Source organism: Solea senegalensis, linkage group LG4, assembly GCF_019176455.1.
Source record: "Solea senegalensis isolate Sse05_10M linkage group LG4, IFAPA_SoseM_1, whole genome shotgun sequence".
Lineage (NCBI taxonomy): Eukaryota > Metazoa > Chordata > Actinopteri > Pleuronectiformes > Soleidae > Solea > Solea senegalensis.
The window spans coordinates 20,732,074-20,752,368 of NC_058024.1; the positions used below are offsets into that span (position 1 = coordinate 20,732,074).

Consider the following 20,295-nt stretch of genomic DNA (forward strand, 5'->3'; position numbering starts at 1 on the left):
GTTGTCGTGACTAATCTCAGATTTAATATACTTGTGTATTCCATCATTCCCTTTAAACAGTTGAGTCTTTGTGTTGCATCAGGGGCCATCACTGAATATCGCTGAATGAAATATAATTCATCAGAACACATTTTAAGGACAAATATCTGTTGATTTATGGACCATTTTAGCTGTGGGGTTGTTTGAGACACGATGTTGTGTGAAAGTATCCACTGGTTCGTCCATTACTCTGATTTGGACTAAATACTGTATCCCAACAACTATTGGATGCACTGTTTTACAGACATACATGGTTCCCAGTGGGAATTGTGGCATCTCAAAGAGGTTGGCATTTATTTACTGTAATTATTGATGGTGATTACCATTAAATATCCATGTTCCCTTCGGGATTAATGTTTTTAGTGATCGTCTATCTTCCCCTCTGGTGCCAGCATCAGGTCAAGGTCAATGAGTAGAGCCTCACAGAGCCACTAAGTATTTTGCATCCAATATTGACAATGATATCAAAACCTTGAACCCCTACAGATACATATATGAGTCCGATACATAGACCAGACTGAAAAAGTGGATGTAGTTGTTAAAATACATTGATTGTTGCAAAAAGGAGTTCATTTGAATGGAAGTCTATGAAAAATGAACCTACTTCTCACTTGATTTATAACATCAATCAGTAAACCTTCTACAGAGGAGTTAATGGTCTCATTAGCTAGTTTTGATGATGTATTGGCACATATGGGTGGACAATAGTGTGACTGTCAGCTGGTATCACCTGATAAGATCTAGGTTACAGGTGACACTTCTGAGCTTCATTTTCAAAACGTCAACAGGGAGACAACAGTCACTCAAAATGGGAGTTCAGATTCTTATGAGTGATGTTGGGTCAAATACAGCCTTTTACCTCTGTTTAACGACTAACTTTGAAAATGTGCAGCCCCCATTCACATCAGGGTCACATGATGGTGGTGAAGGACTGGAGGGTTTTACTATCCTGTCAGTGTCGGCTCACGCGTAGTTTTATTCAGTTTATAGTCGGGATTAAATAACAATGTGATGTGAGGTTTTAGAGCTTTGTTCTGTGCTCATTTGTAGCTTACGACAAACTGCTTCAATCGTTTTAACATCCTTTGTGTTCCACAAAGAACAAGTTCAACCTTTAGAATTGAATATGCATTAGAGTAAAGGAACTTGTGAGTGTAAGCAGAAGTCAGATGTTGCAGGATGTTGAGGTTTGTTTTGGTTTTTGTGCTTTCGATACTCTTGGTTTATTCAGTGACACCCCATCATATATTGTACACTGGTCATATATCTTTATGCTAAGCTTTTATTTTTCAGTAAAAAGGGCTTTCAAATAAGGTGTTATATGAAGAATATTTCCCTCTGACTGACATAGAGGCAGAAATTGGTATGTAATAAAACTGATACCAATATTTGGAGTACAGTAAATGCAATGCATATCTTTTCACTACTCCTAATCAAAAATAGTAAATCTACATCGAGGAATCGTGTACGTGTTTTATTTTGAATGAGGTTACATGACCACGTGTGTTTAGACACGTGATGTGTGTATCAATTCCAACAGATTCTCTACCGTGATTAATTAAACAGGAATTAGCAACGGGTGAGATGCATGACTAAAACACTTATTTAGGTGTTATTGAAAATTAGAATAAAAGCACACCTCGCGCCTTTTAAACCAACTTAATCACATGCACATGAGCAAAATGAACTTTTGCAGAGGTGCAGCAGGGAGTAGTTTGATGTCTCGTCTTACTGAAGATTCCTGAGGAATGAGGGTGTCTCTGGTTATTGAAGGTGAACACAGTACATGTGAGTCACAGGCTAAACCACAACAATGAACAATCTTCGTCGCCTTGTGTTTGATGCTCAGTGTTGCATGCAAATGGCTGTTGTTCAGTGTTCAGTACATATTATACAAAAGACTGCAGATGTTTTTATTATTTAACCAAATTGGTTGATAGTCGTATTGCTGATATTAACATAATTGTGCCCCTGCACGTTGAAAACAGATCGCATCAAACGTTTTTTGTTTTCCATTTACTGATACACTTGTAAAAATCAAAGTTCACACAATCAAAGTAAAATTATCAAGTAACGACATCGGAATTTGAAGTTGTTTTTTGTCAAATAACAATAGTGACATGGTGCTGGTGTATTCCTTAGTGGATATTCAGTGTCAAACAAGACACAAGACAAACAACACTAACCCAAGACAGAGAGTTGAATCAAAACATTTTACCATAGTACTTCAGGCTATAATCAAACAATAAAGCCAACATTCAAAAACCCTGGAATATTGTTAATATTCCTCTTCTGGTAATACAAGACGCAGACACCTCTCACTTCTGCAGGACTGAATATTGTATTGTGATGTTCCACCATGAAAAGAGCATCATGTATTTCTCAACTACAATCGTTTTAAATCTAAAACTAAGACCAGAATTATACAAGTTTAAGGCCCCATTCAGAAAGCACAGGTTTGAATGATGATGATTCATTCTTAACACATTCTGATCTTTATATGGTTTCTTTTTTCTAATAGTTAAGATCCTGCTTCCTGTTTTCATTGAGTAGTCATTTCATTTAAGTCCTCCTCAGCACCTGTAACTTGCCTGCGCACACACACACACACACCAGCAAACATAAACACACTAACAATGGACCCATCTGTACAGTCTGACTCGCTGTATCATAGTGTTAGTGTGAATTTTGAATCAAGTGAGAGAAGCTAAATCTGACTGCATGTGGTCATGGGAGATTCATCCATGATGCATTTTAATGTCAGGTGTAAACAGCTGTAGTTAATGCTGTCTCACTCAGAAATGATGACGATAACCAGGTCTGAACGAGTCCTTAAACTCTCTGCCCGTGTGTTCCTCTCTGCTTCATTAATACATTTGAGATCCTTTTACTTGCTTCTGTCCCACAAACCATTGAAAACCTTAAGATCTTCAAGTAGAGGGTTCCAGCACAGACTAACAGTGAGGCATCCTTTTTATTAAAATGGTCCATGACTTTCTTGCTTTAGATCAGTTTATTTATTTAATTCATTCATTCATGTTCTTGTTTTTTTTTTCTATAAACACCATAAATGTAATTTTTTTTTTGTTATTCAATTTGTTTTATTTCACTACTCTGATTTGTTTAATTTGTGTGTCCTCATTGCACTTACATGAGACTGTTCGATGGTGCTGAATCAGGTCCTTTCTTAAAAATCTAACAATAACATATATTAATGTATTATTGTACTTGGGCGAACACCATACTAGAATAAATACAAAGCTTCAGTTAGGAGCAGGAGTCCTTGGCTTGTTATAAACAAGGAAGTCTGTTATGTCGTGCCACACATTGCTGTCATGGTAGAGGTAGTTCATGGAGGACTGTAGTGAGGGCTGGAGGGTGTGTGGGTAATACTCAAACAGCCACAGAACGATGCCCCACACAAGGGTGGCAAAGAGTGGGAAAGGGTCGTGTTTAGGCCGGGGGATAAATCCTTTCTCTACAGCCAGTTTAGACAGGGCAAACAGGATCCTGGACAGCAAGTACATGTTGATCTAAGGCAAAAGAAAAGATAAATGAGTAAGGACATAACACATTCACCAGATAATGTACAAACTTAAGTGTCTTAATGTAAAAAAAATGGAGGATTTCTTTTTGGTTACAGGCCTGTCATACCTGGCTATTGATGCTGTTGTTATCGCCGAACACTAACCATCCACCAACACAGGCAGCTAGAAAGGAGTGAGACTGCAAACTCTTTCCCTGCATCTTCTGCTGCAAGGCCTGAAGTCCTTTGTATGTGAACACAAAGTATGCCAGGTTGCGGGAATGGGTGTAAGTTGCCTTCAAAATGGCTCTAAGCTTGTCCTTCAAACTATCACGGGGAAGAAAACATTCGGAAGTCAGTGGGAACTGCATGCCATCATCATGTCAATTCTTACTGCAGTCTTACCTGCCACTTCTGAAGAGAAATGTCATCACCAAGGCATGTGGTGCTCTGATTTTAGCCCCATATCTGTGAAATATACATATACATCATCAATAACTGTTGATGAGGCTAATTAACTCAGTGAACTCCTTGCCTTAAAAGGTGTCCTCTGCACTTTCTCTGATAGAATTGACTAGATTAACTTAAAAAAAAACAAAAAAAACTAACATGCTGCTCAGTGAAACTATGTTTAACTAGGTTTAATTTAGTATTTATTATGCTCTGAAGTTATTACTATTGATTTAGTTATTTATTGCACATCTATTTCTGTTGACAAATAATGTTCATCATGTTTTAAACAAGCTGAATGACAATAAAGCTAACCTTAAACTTCGGTAAACTGGCTTTGTTAATGCTGCAGGTGCATATTCAAGCTATAAACGTAGGAAATACAACTAACACTACATAATACATGTATTAATTGAATAAGACTGAACTCTTTCAGAACAGAATAATCGCTGCTGATGTGTACGTTAAAATAATAATGTCCTTCCTGCTGTATAGTTACTATTGCAGCAACAGTAGCAGTGGGAGTGTCGTTTGACAGGTGAACAGTGCTACACTTTGATTCGTTACGTCTTGTTTGTTTGTTTATTGCATTTGTTCACTCACACGACGCCGTTTCGGAATCCCTTCAAAACCGCCAGAGCCGCTTTATGTTTTTCCTGCTGCAGAAGATTATTGATAGTGAACAGAAGAGTTTTCAGCAGATCAGGAGCTGCCATGGCTTCAATCGCTCAGTCGGCGAACACAAAATCACGACGCACACGGCGTTGTGTCACAGCGAAAGGTCTCCCCGACGGAGTATTGGTTCCTACCATATGTGCTCACGGGTCAAACAAAGATTTGAAAGATTATCTAAAAAATGTAATGTTTTTAAATGGAAATGTAATCTATAAAGATACATGTAGAAACAATATATAGATTTTGACCTAGTATTTGTTTGAGAAAGCATAACCTAGCCTTCATATTGTCAGAGGACAATATGAATAACAATTGTAACCTTATGTTTATTCAGGAGCAAAATACAAACACAAATAACAAATATGGTAAATCACCTGCAGGGGCCCAGTATTAAAATCATTTTTATTACAATCAATCCAGTTCATTCTTACATGAAACCAATTTTCAAAATAAATAGTATTCTACCACTGATTTCCACGGATTAGAAAAGAGTTAGAGAGATTCAAAAAAAAATAATAGGAAAATGAAGCATCCTCATCATGATTTACAATGCAATCAGAACAACTAAACCACTACTTTGCATAATTATTAACATGTAACTGCCAAATTATTTGAAACACAGCAGTGATTCAACAGTGAAGTGGTTAATTCAGTCAGTTTGGTGGGTCAATGTGCTACATCATTAGTTGTAATCGGTTAAACATATTCAACATTTTTTTTTCTTTTTAAATCAAGGTTTTATTTGCTTTATGGTCTGCATAAAAAAAAGCAATGAAAGCAGTAAGTCAGTATACCAGTAAGAACACACCAAATGCTGTACATGTATGCATATGTGCATTCAATTACTGCCAATCTGGAGCAAGAAGAGCTTCAGTCAGTAAGAACAACCAGCATTTTATTCATTACCAGCCAAATAAAACTGTATAAAAAAACTTCCTTGCCTTCATTTTTTTTTTTCCTGTAAACTAATGTGAACCGTTAGTGGAACTTAGTCGTAATTACACATTTTCAATCATCTGGGATACATTTTTATATTATAGCCTGCAATGATGCACCACACCACACCATATAATCACACTACTGACTTTGAGTCATTAAAAAGATCACATTACAATTAATAAATTTGGCTCTCCTCATATTAAGCAAAGAAGACATAGGAATACACAGTAAGAACACGAGACAATACTGTCTACAAACAGAACAACCTAGTATCTTTGCCCTGTTAATAAAACATTTGAAACAGCAGTGATGAGTGAAACATCTCTAAGAAATATTAAGACCTGGTTTCCTTACAAAAAAAAACTGCTTAAGAGGACAAATCTGTGAATATATTTTCAATGATAAAATATCACTAAATTTTTACTTGTTTACATTATACAAGTCAAACAGTGACAGTTAATGTGTTTAATTACTGATCATCCTTGATCTTTGCAAAAAAAAAGCTATGGTAGACCGTCTCTGTAGTGTTTTTGATGAAACGATACTCAAAAAGAAGCTTAATTAGTGAAACTATGTTTGGGCAAAGCCATGAAATACACTATTTATGTAAAACTTGAAATACCTCACACCCTATAAAACTAGGGCCAATTACTATTAAATTATTTAAATCAGGTGCTATACGTAAGAAATGTATTACATTAAGATATAAAATAATGTCATCAGAGATGAAGGAAATGTTGAATTGAATTGGGTATATTCACAAAAGAAATTTTCATTAGCCCGCTGCAAGCTCCGTCTATGTTTTGGTTTGGTGTTTTTGTCTGTTTTTGTCTGCGCTACCCACGTCTGACCCTTCTGGTAATGCTGCTCACAGAACTTCAACATAAACAAACACTTTGTCAATGGATATCTAACATATATCATGTTTTTACGGTACGTTATTGTCACCGTGTCCTGTTTTTTTCACATGATGATACTTCTCTGCTGCCATTCTAAAGCAAACTCACTTTCGATCTGCACCTTTTGCTGACACACGTGGAAATTGATGAAAGTGGTTCAGTGTTTATAAAAACTAAATCAACAGTGGGGCAGTTATGTGTGTGTATGTGTTTGTGCACAAACTCAGTGTAACGATCAGTTTATGTGCAGAAAATGTCCCGTGAGTGGTAGTCCAACTTCTCCAATGTTTTGAATGGGGATTGCAGTGACATATTTTACATACAGCACCTTTAAGTCTCCAAATCATGGTGGGGGTTCCACTTATATATGTATATATATAAATATATATATACATACATTAACATATTTTCTATCTTTAAGAATATTTACATAGGTGCTTATGATTGTGTCTCTTCATTCAGGCTCTAAGGCAATACTTGAACTGCAACCATTCAGTGGGTATCAGTGATCCAGCAAATCATCAGTAAAATCTCATGATTATTGAGAGACTTACAATACTTCACACTCCCAAGTCTCACGCACTTAGAAACGCAGAAAGAAAAGTGTCTATCATAGTCACGTAGGCTAATAATGTACTGAATAAAGAGCAGACCATTTAGGGAAGGCAAAGTTTGCCAACGCAAATCACAAACAAATCTGTTCTGCCATATTTCATAATGGGAATTTAGATCTAAAGTATATGCACAAACTTGGCAAGGTGCTTTAAAGAAAACCTTCAAACTGTTGTTTGACTCCATTACCGACAAAACATTTTCTACAAAACTATTGCACATTAAAAAAAAAAATACGACCTTTCTTAAGAACAATCACAATGGTCTCATACTGCTCAACTATGTTTTTAGATTTGATGCCATTACTTAGGAAAAAAAATCAACCTGTCGAAATAAAAGAAAATTATAATAAAAATAGCATGATTATTTATTTATTTATCAAAAGTCATTTAAAAAAGTATTTGCTATGAGAGTCAGTCCATTCAGCTACTGGGGGAAAAAAAAAATGTCCATTCAAGAACAAAAGAGTCAGTCAGCCAAAGTACATATGTGTCTTTTAAGTTGCTTCTAGATATGTACCATTTTATCTCAATTCAAAATGCACAAATGTGTTTTTTTTTTCTTCCCCCCATAACCATTAATTCTGAATAGACTCAACAGGCGGCGCTTCAAATATTATACTGCAAAGATTCACAGATTTACATGTAGAAACTGCACTTGCATAATATCGAGCAAGTGCAGACGTGACAGAGTGAGAAAGACGTCTCCTCCGTCTCCACACCTGCTCAGTGGGTTGAGCAGGTAAATGAGATCAGCTAAATTAGAGACAAACTAGTCATAGGAGTGTGAACCCTCGTAAGCCCGTGTCACAGGAGTCTTGTCAAGCTAATTGACAAATTAAATAAATCTAACTAAATATCTTACAAATCTTTAAGACTTTAAGACTGCATATGTTAGTGTGACAGAAAACGTATTAAAAAAGAAATCACAGCCATCTACCAATACGTATATATGTGTCTCCTGGCTGCAATCACAATCTGAAAGTGCTTTATCCTGAAATGGGTGTCTCCTCCACCCGATCGTGCTGCTCCTGCTCTTACTGTGGCATCACTCCTGCCCAAAGCCTTCCGTCTCCTCTATGGCAAACATGAGCTTCTCCTTCAGCTGCTCGTAGCTCTTGTAAGGAGGAAGGTCCAAGCGATTAAAGCTAACGTGGATAAAAGAGACAGAATCTCAATGCTGGAGTCAACAAACCAGGGGATACATGCAATCAAATCACACAAGAAGGAAATGAAGTAGCTAATGATCAAGAAAGAATAATCAGAAATAATATGTATATTATCAGCAAATTATGCATTACTGAAAAAAGGACCTAGCTGTTTTTTATAATTAGCCTTATATTTGAGTTTCCTTTCCTTCTTGTTGGGCGCTTCTATAATTATTTCGTTACATAACCTGCCAATGCCTTCTGAATGATACTGCCTGTGAGCATCTACTAAACAAACACAGCAAACTGAGACTACACTATATTCGGATTCTCTATAATTATTTTGTTACATAACCTGCCAATGCTTCCTGAATGATACTGCACGTGAGCATCTACTAAATAAACACAGCAAACTGAGACTACACTATATTCGCATTTTCGACATCTAAGCCTTTTCAACAAAGGAAGACTTGACTTAGCACTTAAGAGGTTGAATCATAAGTGGGTTTGGTCACAAGAGTTTCATTCTGTATCTACTGTATATGGATGTGGGATTTGGCAAATAGCCTAAACTAGTTGTTTGGGTGAGTATTATGAAAGCAGAAGCAGAACAGCTGAACTTACCATGTGTGGCTTCGTGGAAGCCAGTTGTCTTTGCCCACTTTCTCAATGCAGAACTTTTGAGGGCCATTGCTCCCTATAATCATCAATAACAAGCATTAAGAACATTAAATAACATGCTGTGCATGCGTGTGTGTTTTTACATACCCATCAGGTCAGTGAAACCACCCACAGGAAGGCGGCATGTTCCTGTTACGAACTGGAGCAGCCGCATCCTCTTCTCGTTGTCCATCTCCTTCACAAACTATAAATAAATAGATCATACTTAAGTTGCACTTAAATTCATTGTTGCACATTTTAATAATTAATCACACTACGGAATGTTTAGGTGCCAGTTTCAACCCCAGTTTTGGAATCCCTGGTATAGACCAACCTGCCAGAACCAAAGAATCTGCTTGCTGCTTCGGGCGTAATGCCTGTAGATCGTATTTCTTTGCCAATCCACCAGGTCTATCTCCTGCATACCACAAAGCATCACCTACAGACAAGAAGGAAGAATTGTTTTCATTGTACACAGAACTGGCTGTTGGAATCTGTGACACTGAGGAGAATAATATCATAAAAATGTCCTGACTGAGGAAAGATTGAGTACCTCTAATTCCTTAGCATCAAAGTACTGAAGATATTGCTGGGGCAGAACTTCATTAAATCCCTCAAAGAATGCCTGAGTCTGCTCCTCCACACCTCTGGAAAGCCTCCACTCTGCCACCAATCTGAAAATAAATGAAGATGAGAAGATAAACAGAGCAAAGGTTCCACTCCAGCTTGAGAGTGTGTTGACAAGGACGTGTCTGTTGTACCTGATGTATTCCTCTTTGTTTTCCTCAGTTACTAGGACGTTACCTCCATCTGCTTTCAGCTCGTGGGTGGTGACCTCCCCCAGGATTTCCTTGTCAACTGAGAAGAACATCTCCAAACCGCACTCCTCTATATTGTTATCCCTGCAGGCCAGAGAGTCATTATCAGAATTAACAAGGTTAAACTAGGACAAAAAAACATTGGTTCGCTGAAGTATATGCATATACCTCTGTTTGAATACTACAGCTCCACAATTGAATATCCATTAATGTTTATTTTCAATATAAGATAACTGAGGATGTACAACAGCAGATCATCAACCCACCAATATAATTTGGAATGTGTTTCATTCACAATTAAATGGCACATTTAGCCCACAATTCTCAATTCAGTGTTCTTTCCCCAAACATACTTGATCCAAATGAGTGAGTTGTAAAACTCAGGATCTATGGACTCCAGATCTTTGAGAGCAAGAGGTTTGTTCAGGATGCGCTTGTAGAAGGGCAGAGAGAAACCAGTGTCGATGAATTTGCCGTGGAACAGCGCCTGAAAAAGAAATGCAGGTTTGTAGGGTGAACTGTTGTTTTATTCTATTTATTCTTTATTCTTATTATATATGGCATCTTCACTGTGTGTTTAAATATTGATGGCACAACAATTAGCAATATGACGACAATGTGTTTCAGTTACCATGGCAATGAAGCGTCCAATGAACCTGAAGTACTTGAGGTGATCAGGGTTGATGTAAGAGGCAGGGTTGATCTGCAGGCAGTAGTTGTCCTTGCCAGCATACTCAAACAAACAGTACATGGGGTTCAGTACCTCATGAGACAGCAAGAAAAACCACTCCCTGTAAATAAAACGACAGAAGAGCAAAATCTTGTAGATCGGGATTTTAAAACATCACAACATGCTATGTAATTATTTCAATACATTTTGTGACAAAGGGTGATGTGAGCAAAACACACCCCACATGATTCACGCTTAAAATTGTAACTGATGACAAAAGAAATTCAGTTGAACTCACCTAGCCACACCCCCATAGTCCAACCCCTCCTCTCCCGGGAAGATAATCCAAAGTCTCCGCCTCAGATCTTGAGGGTGGAAGCTCATGATCTTTGAATTCAAATTAAGAATAACCGTTAAAAAAACGTCTTGAGACAAAACTTGAGCATTGACTACATAGTGCTACAAAACAGAACACGAGTTAAAGAAAAAAGTGTCTTCAAATGATCACCTGCTGGAATGAGTCCTCAAACAAGGTCTTTCGGGTAACAGAAATCTTTATGTGCTGAGACATTGACATTTGCTGCAATAGGAAAAAAAAATAGAAACATATAAATATCCACATTTTAGACAAGCCCAGCAACTGGGCTACGTAATTTGTAATTCATATTTTTATATTCAAATAACAGACAAATGATTCTGAAGCAGATGTTTTTACAGTTCTGAATCAGCACTTGTAACCAGATTACATAAGAACCAAGAACTTTATCATGAGAGATAAAGCCTTTGAGCACGTGTGATGGGATGTACTGTACATATGACACATACCTGACACCAGAACCTGAAGTATTGCACTTTGGCTTTAAAGTCCCTGACATAGGTTATCTGTGGCCCGTTCTCACTGTGGAAAAGATCAGAAAAAAAAATGTATCAATGTCAGATAAGCAACAACATTTGCATGTACATGTATCTCTCTGCAAATATCCATAAAAAGTGCAAAAAGGCTGCCATTTTGTGTCGGCTTGTCAACATTGAATGCTATGAGCACTGAATACATGTCCACTAATCACCTGAAAAATCTATTTTATTTATTTAATCAACTCAGCCATGGTCCAAACTACTTTCCAAATTAACTTCAAACCAAAGAATTTCAAACATATGTAAAAGCATAGAAAAGTGGTTATTTTGACCACAGCTTCACTTTCCAAACATTTCTCCCCAACCTGCCAATCTAACCTGCCGCAAAATGACCAATTTATGTAAATAATCCACTTAATTTGCCCTCAAAATATACAAAATAATGTATTAAATTCATTTAATACAAATAATTTTACAGGTATGACTCCTTCTGTTACAGTATATTGTTAATAAACTAATCCAATGTCCCCTTATGTTCACGTTACTTTAATTATTACTCAGAGAGTACAATCAGACTTGTTACACCAGCACTCCAATAACTTACAGTGAAGATTTCCCAGTGCGCGGGTCAATGTAGGTTGTGGTTCGCCTGTTGTGGTCTACAAAGTACGGAATGCCATCTACAGTGAATCTCATCTCCCAGCCCTCTGGCAGGGGCTTGTCATTCAGCAGCCTGAGCAATATAAATGCATAAAACCAACAGTTGATTGATGACACAATGCAGGCATTACAAGTGAAACTGAGGGGGCAAAATTGGTGGTTTTCAATTTGTGCCAAAATTATACATTCCTAAAAATATTGCTATTGGGGTTTCTGATATATTTTATCAAATCTAATTCAAAATCTTCAAACATCTTTATTTTTAGGTTTACAAAATGTTTATATTGTTTTTTTAATTAAAAAAAATAGAATACAGAGGTATATATAAATACAGGAGGGAAATGTAAAAAGGAATATTAACCACAAAAGTAAAAAGAATTGATTGAATATGGCCTTGAGATATAAAAAGCAGCTATTCTAATATATTGCCCAACAGTGTGGTTCATTAAAGCAGTGTTCACTCACATACCCTTTCCCTTTTGCACCATAATTTCCTCATTAGTAATAGTTTATTTACTGTATGAGTCAGTGTAGGAATAGTTTAGAAAAAATATTCTCTTCAAAATCAGTTGCAAGACCAATGTCTTTGAAACCATACTTCTTAAATTAAGGCTAATTGTGTGTTGGTGTCAAACTACTATAAAGTTTTAAAAGGTTTCTAGGGATTTTATTTTTTTTTATTTTTACTTGACGAGGCAGCAATTTCTGCCGCTCAAGGTGAAAGTCTCAAATGCTGTTATCAATAATGTCCCAATGCTGTAATACAGGGAGCAAATGGTATAAACATACGACAGTCTGTAAATCTGTTCACACTTCTTCACAGATTAGTGCCACTCACAGGCGGTAAAGTGAAAGTACAATTCAGGTAATCGTGCTTAATCTGTAGAACCACTAAGTGACCCAATGACAAAGCTTTTCATTGTTCTATTAGCATGACAATACAAACACACTTACCCTTGCCTCCTGGGGTCCTCCCACTGTGTCATCCGAGTTGGATGATGAACAAAATACACCCGCCCATTGGTATCTGTTCTCTTTTCTGACAATAAAAAAATGCATTACACATTTTCTTCCGTTTTAAATCATCTTTATACATGTGTACTAAAGCATAGCCTTAGCAACCAATCTACATTTCAGTGACTACAACTTAACTAAATGCTCAGTCATATTTACCCCAACCATGTGGCAGTGGCCCCATCGGGTCAAACTCTTTATTGGCTGTAGCTGTCAGCTGGTCTTGGAGCTGAGCAGAAGAGAGGACCCAACATCAGTTTATCACAAAATTCCCTTTACTAAAAAACCATGATGCAGAAGAAGAAAAAACAGAACTATTGGATACTCTCAAGAGGGCAGTAGTTTTATCCTGCAGGGCGCTGAGTAGATATTTAGAGGATGCCCATTTTTTTGGAAAAGGTATAATCAGTTATAATTTATGCTTTATGCTCACCTTTAGTGAAATAAATTAAACCAGAAAACTTTAAAAAAAAAAAAGAAAAATTTGATAAACTGCTTATACATTAGCCATAATACAGTGTGTAGGCCTCTTATCCACTTCGTTCTATAATTAACACAAGGCGGACAAATATTGGTGACAAAGCATCAAGCTATTTCATGAACAATGAAAATAGCTAATCCCGTAACAAAGAATGCGTCTGCTCTCACCCCATAGATAAACCTCTGGTTAAACTGATGCATGGCTCCCTGAAGCTGGCTGCGCTGGTTCTGCCACTCCTCATAGTTACGCACTGACTCCTGTGTGGGACGCTGCCATGTTGTAGTTCGGGTTATGTGATCGACATAGTACACCCTACCCATCGGGTCCACCCTGCGCTCCCACCTGCAGAAAATAGAGAGGAGATGTCAGTGTTGATTTCACAATGCAGCATCTACGTAACACAGGAACACACAGTTCTACTGGAACTGCATTGTTGATATTGAAGCTGATAAGTACAAAAAGTTTGATATGTCTCCACTAATCTGGGATTCATTCCATGGTAAATTAAAATTGCATAGTCCCACAGAGAAAATCAAGAATCGTGTTTGTATTGAGGATATACAAAATATTAAAAAAAGGGTTTTGATACCCTGAAGGCAGAGGCTCGGGCCTTTCCCAGGTTGTCCTTTTCTCAATGTGATCCACATAGTACACCCGACCATTTTGGTCCACCCTTTGTTCCCACCTGCAGTCAGCAGAATTGAGTAAGCACAGAAGAAGAAGGTTTTGAAAGGTGACTGAGAGACACAGAGTTAAGGTGAATAATCCAATAAAGAGACATTATTTCAGGGCTGATATGTACAATATCTATAAATAGAGTTATGCATATATTGAGATTTCAAAAACATTGATTTTGTTCTTTCACAGTCACACAATGTTTAGTGATCCATACATCCAATGTGGTATACAGTGAAACGTATAATTGTCTGGATATAACATACCTATCTGGGTGAGATTTTTGTCATATGCCCAGTCCTACCTACTAAGAGTGTCAACAATGAAGTGCACTGCCTTGTTCTTTTTACCCTGGTGGCAGAGGAGTATTGTTCAAGGGTGTGATTCTCGGGGTTGCTGCGGCCAGAGCTGCTGGGTCAGAGGGACCTGGTTTGGGACCACACGCTGTCTGCGAAGAATTTGTGGCTGCTGCCCTGGAATCACCCGGCTGATCTGAAACTCCACTGGCAGACATCTGATAGGAGCCATCAGAGGCTGGACCGTCACTCAGCTCACTAGGAGAAGAACTGCTGGAGGAGGCTGTGGAGGGGAGCAAAGATAATGACTAAAGTTTGAGGACATCAGTAAAAATGGACAAATGTCAAATATCAGTTGAGGTAGATGCCTCTGACGCATCTTTGACTAATAGGTCCTTTATTAAGTATGGTTTTAAGATTAAGAACGCCTTTTTACCAGGGTAACAGAAACACATACTCATTCCCTATACAGTAAACTTGCTCTACTTACTCTCCTATTTTTCGTCATGTCTGTTTGACTTCAAGCTAAGTTTCCCACCAGTAAAAAGTAATCTGAATTAAACTATAAAAGGGCAGATTGTGTTTCCGTATCTGAAAGATCTGTGGTATGTGAGAATGTGAAAAGCCCGGTGTAACCAGTACGTCAAATGGCCTGTGACCTAATATATCGTTAAGTCTCTGATGTCACTTTGATATGTCATGTTTTCCGTACTTGGAGAGGCGGCAGGTCTCTGAGGTGTTGGAGGTGGAGGAGGAGGTCCGGCTGGTCTGGGAGGATGTGAGGCAGTGGAGTCTCCTGGGGACTGGGAAAAAGGGGCCGAATCGTTGACAGCGAGGCCATTAGGTACAATGACCCACTCTTCTGAGTCACTGGAGAGAGACGTGTCTATGCTTGACCTGTGAAGATTAATGTGAAAATGAACATGTATGACAATATGCAGATATAGTGTATTTATTATCTACTCAAAAGTTACCAATTGAAATTTAAAACCAATGTGTTTTTGGATTACAAAACAAATACAAAAAGCATGTATAGGTCGACAATGAAACGTTTTTAAACCTCTTTCCAGCGTCACCATTTTCTTCCACATTCCCATTTGAAACAGCCGCTATAATGACAGAAAATTAAAGAAAATATATTCAGGAACTACAGCCTATTGGCAAGCTTAACTGAAACACCAATCATTTGTAGTGTTCAATAACTAGAGCACAAAAGACAAACACTAAAGAAAATCAGATCAGCAAATCAGCTTTCTGAATATTCTAAACCCATCGAAAGGAGTTGGTATGGATAAAGATCCTTGGATAATATATTTTTTATAATAATTGTGATCCAGATGTGTCATAAAAGCAACATTTTACAGTTGCCAACAGATTTGTCTGTGGCCTGTGACATATGCATTGGTGTTTTCTGTCATAAAAACAAATTTGTTCGTAACTGGCAGGTTTATTTGTGCCAGAATGCAAGCATGTTATCTAAATACTAGGGCAGCAGTATGCCAGCTCATTTGGTTCAGTGTAAATAAGCAATAGTGGCATAACAAGGGCTCTTCCTAATATAGTTAGAACTGTAATGATTGCAGAGAAAATGCACTCATCCCCACCGACTTTATACAGTGCACAATCAACTTTAGATTTACCTCCAGCAATGAACCGGCAAAACAGTTGCCTCAGTCTTTTTAATTTTTCAATGTATTATTATCTGGAGGAATTCTGCATCTGCTTCTTATCATATAAGAAGCAGTCAAAGGTAACAGGTCTGAGTTGCCACACAGTCCACTAAGACATACATCTCTCAACCACACCTAATTACTCACTGCTGCTGCTGTCATCCAGTGATTTGACATGTCACTACTTCATTCTTTGAAGCATTCATAAATGATAATTATTACCATTCAGACCATACTTCAGAGATGGCATAGATATTTTTTACATTTTTATTTTATAAATCACTGATGACTAAGAAGCATAATGAGACAGGAGGAATCTCAGTACGTTTTAAAACGTCCACATTTTTGATGATTAATTATCTTTTCCTAGCTGTGTTCAACCTCATATTTAAACTCTTTGTGTGGTTCCTTATTCATTCCTTACCATAATCTCTCTGTGCAGGGTTGAACGATTCAGGATCCACCTGCATGCCATCCAGACAGACTGACAGGTCACCTACAACATCCTGGGGGTCTCTGTCAGAACACAGCTGCAGTGTTTGCACCACCTCACACACTAGTAAGGAAACAGAGTCAACATGTTGAGCTTATCAAAACAGTACTAAGCTTATCAAAGCCGAATAAAGCAATCCCATAACAAATCTAGTATAGGCATAGAGGCATAAGTGTGTACAGGATCTTAAATGTGTACAGCATCTGCCGGTTATAACTGCTGAACAAACCCTGACAGCAAAATTACAAGGGATATAACTTGTTATTGTCCTGAAATAGCTGTCATGCAGTAGGAGGTATTTCCTGACTGCCTAATAATGCTCTGTGGGAATCATGCCCTCTGATCTTCAGTAGTTAGTTCAGCTAACTTCTGAAGATGACTTTGACCCGGATGACTAAGAACCTTCGCAGACATGAAGATCACCTCTGATCCAAACCAAATTCAAATCCAAGATCTTACTTGGAAAATAGAAAAAATAGTTCATAGAAAGTAATCTGAACTCACATTTCAGGTTATTGGTTCGGAGGGTCTCAAGGATCTCCAGTGTGGCCATTCCCAACAAAATGTCTGCCTTCAGTGTCTGGTGACTCCATACACGAAAGATGAGCTTGCTGACCGGGGTCACAATTCTTTAGAAAAGTAAGAAAATGGGAGGGTTTAGAAGGCTGTCTAATACATTTTGGGTAACAACGTAAACTATTTCAGATTTGATGGAGTCTGAGAGAAATGACTCTGCTCCTAAAACGGTGTTTATGCTAGGATACAATATGGCTGGGCAATTAGTTTTATTTAACAGTTGTTAAAATAATTATACACACTAAGCCCGTTTAATGGTACAGCCAAAACAGTCATCACAAAGTAGTGTTGGATGCATGAATCGTGTGGTTGGCCTTCTCTTTTTATTCAGATGTCATGCTTAAAATAAATGTGTTCAAATAATATCGGAATTTTGAACGAGCACAACACACAGTAATCGGCTAGTTGTTGCTAACTGTTTCTTCTGCTACCACAATCACAAGAGTCAACTTACACTGTAAGTGCCTGCTTCCATTTTGGACTGTGAGTGTTGTTGCACTTCTCTGTCTTTTTCGACTGGCCATCAACGGCTACCTCCACATATGGACTGGGCCCAAACCAGTTCTTTTTGTTTTCCTTCAGCCTGGCTGAAAGCACTAGAAATGCAAACAAATAATACATAATATGAAAAACAGAGGCTCTTTAATGAAAACAATGATCACCATGTGTATATGGCCATACTGTAAGTCTACTTCTGAATACAGTAACACTCACATTGTAAGAGTTATTTTTCAGACTTTTTCCTTCTAGGGCCTATCTACCGAGTACCCATAGCCTGCCAAAATCAAACATGACTTGACCCAAAATTGTAATTACTGTAATTCTCGTCTCAATTTTGTAATAATAAACTTACCTGTGACTTGCAATTGGGCCTTCATGGCTCGTCCATAACCCAGCAGCCTTATTTGACTGTAACAACTGCAAACAGACAGATCAAATGTAAACATGGGACGTCCTATGCAGGTAACGTAATTAAAGAGTCAATAGATATTTAGGCTGCTGAGGTAGTGGAAACAACTATGGAATCACAAGTCTTAACCAATACACATAGCTGTGACTGAGATATTACAGTGAAGAGGAAAGATTCAAATTAACTTTTTGTTTTTGGTGTTTTAGCACAGTTGGCACCCACAATGTTGCATTACTGTGACCTTTGTGTCTTTCTTGCTGTTCAAGTTCAACTTTATATGTCCAAACCTCTACCACAATTTGCATTACAGCATAGTGCAAGACATGAAATGACAACAAGACCAGAGACATGAAAATCACACGCGCAAAGAAATAAGAAACACGCTTAACAGCACCACGGCGATGCCTCTTCCTCTACTTCGGGATGCTCCACTCTCTGCCTACTCCCCTCCATTATCATGCATATGGAAATACACAGACATTTTAATGAATTTAAGCATTAAAAGGTCTTTATTGTGGATGTTAGGATATGGACTGATTGAAAAAGGGAAAGTGTTGGAAGAATAAAAAGAAGGTAGTCGTGCAACATTGTGGATGCTTAAAGCTGCCATAACAATCCAAAAACAAACAAGCAGGTGAACTAAGTAATTCAGTGGCAAGAGAGGAAGCAATGGATGAAGAAGGCAGCGGCAGTGAGGCAACATTACGGATGCCAACTGCTGTTAAACAACACTACTAAACACCACTTTCCTGAAGAGAACAACTCATTCCCACATCTTCATGATGTGGCTAATCAACTTTATACCTCTGTAATTACTACAATTCTGCACATCACCCTTGTTCTTGAAAATCAGTACCACTATACTCATTTTCCATTCCTCAGACATTTCCTCGCTTTCCGAGATTGTTCTCAACAATCTGATCAAAAAGTCCACTGCTTTCTCTCTAATTAAGTACTCCAGGTCCAAGTGATTAAACAAGGAGCCCACAGTGATTCCATAAAAACACAGCAATCCCATAACACAAATATGCATTCATATAAATACAGGTGCGGGGGATATTGCAGAATAATTTATGAGGCAACATTATACAGATATTGCTGTCACAGTTGGTCTGGTCTCACCAGTTTCAAGTGCCTTCCATAACAGACAATCCCTTCCGTAACCTGGCTAAATTAAATCCCACTAAGCCTTCCTTTCTATTCTTATATATCTCATAATATCCCTTGACACAGTACGGAAAAGTAAACACTTTAATGCTGGGAGAGCTGGTTACATTCATGTAGCTATAGAAGAATATGTAATGGATCAAAAAGCAACATAAGATAACATTCAACACTAAGCCAGTCCTTCGTGCTACGTAAGGCTTTGGCTGCCAGGTTAGCAGGAGGGTTAGCCAGGAGATTACTTGTCAAGACAATTTAAAACATCGGTTTTCCATGTGGTATTTTCAGGTGTATTCCTGACTATAATAGTTCTTGAGAATTTCCACAGAGATTGAGAAATTCCACCACCAGGTGCAACTTTGCGTGCGTCGTACTGAACACCGAAGCTCTAGCGTCAACTAACATTAGTGATGCTAACAGCAACCGGCTCCTTCAGCTGCTTCGATCGATCGTTCGAGGAAATTATAGATTATCGCACAGTGAACGACGACATGTGCGTACCTGATGTAAGCAGGCGATAAAGAGCCACACAGACTTTAGATTCAGCGACGCCTATAACGTTGACAGGTAGCCGCCTGATGCCATCAACACAGCCCCGTGTTACATTAGCTTGCTAGCTAGGACGGCGCCCAATTTCCCGTCAAAGTTTTTCAAAATAAAAACACCACAATAATCAAACTTACCATTGATATTTTTTGCAAAATACATATATATTCCTGAAGAAATGCAGCACTACCTCAGTGATGAATAATATCAAAGTAAGTATGTTATTATAACAACAATAATAATAATATTAATAATTATTATAATTGCCGAAATACTTACTTGCGGTGTGCATTTTATTGTATTATTGCATTATTTGTTCATTTTCTACCACCGATTGTATTAGTCTACACGTGTATGGTGACTGAGCGTTTAGAAATTGCAAATAATTAAATAATGCTATTAATTATCATGCTTTTATTTTTAAATGTTTTAATCTGAAACGATATTTTAAAACATAAACATGAATAACTTGATGTTATCATAAACAAAAATTCATAACTAGTAATTTAATAAAGTGCAT

At 37.7% G+C, this 20,295-nt stretch overlaps 2 protein-coding genes across 2 annotated transcripts; both read right to left on the reverse strand.

Annotated features, from left to right (window-relative positions):
* Positions 1 to 1,931: 1,931 nt before the first annotated feature.
* On the reverse strand, positions 1,932 to 4,765 carry pxmp4 (peroxisomal membrane protein 4). The gene is made up of 4 exons (XM_044023055.1): positions 4,619 to 4,765; positions 3,971 to 4,033; positions 3,694 to 3,892; positions 1,932 to 3,572 (listed from the first exon to the last, which is right to left on the reverse strand). The coding sequence occupies exons 1-4, from the start codon at positions 4,729 to 4,731 to the stop codon at positions 3,303 to 3,305; spliced, it is 645 nt and encodes a 214-aa protein (XP_043878990.1). The 5' UTR covers positions 4,732 to 4,765; the 3' UTR covers positions 1,932 to 3,302.
* A 2,730-nt stretch (positions 4,766 to 7,495) lies between these two features.
* On the reverse strand, positions 7,496 to 19,859 carry itcha (itchy E3 ubiquitin protein ligase a). The gene is made up of 24 exons (XM_044024338.1): positions 19,731 to 19,859; positions 18,009 to 18,073; positions 17,610 to 17,751; positions 17,084 to 17,208; positions 16,511 to 16,642; positions 15,477 to 15,525; positions 15,129 to 15,313; positions 14,471 to 14,699; positions 14,035 to 14,130; positions 13,613 to 13,787; positions 13,124 to 13,193; positions 12,905 to 12,989; positions 11,895 to 12,023; positions 11,261 to 11,333; positions 10,944 to 11,015; positions 10,734 to 10,822; positions 10,397 to 10,556; positions 10,119 to 10,252; positions 9,709 to 9,849; positions 9,501 to 9,621; positions 9,282 to 9,386; positions 9,056 to 9,152; positions 8,912 to 8,984; positions 7,496 to 8,287 (listed from the first exon to the last, which is right to left on the reverse strand). Exons 2-24 carry the CDS (start codon positions 18,031 to 18,033, stop codon positions 8,188 to 8,190), a joined length of 2,607 nt encoding a protein of 868 aa, XP_043880273.1. The 5' UTR covers positions 18,034 to 18,073; positions 19,731 to 19,859; the 3' UTR covers positions 7,496 to 8,187.
* Positions 19,860 to 20,295: the final 436 nt, after the last annotated feature.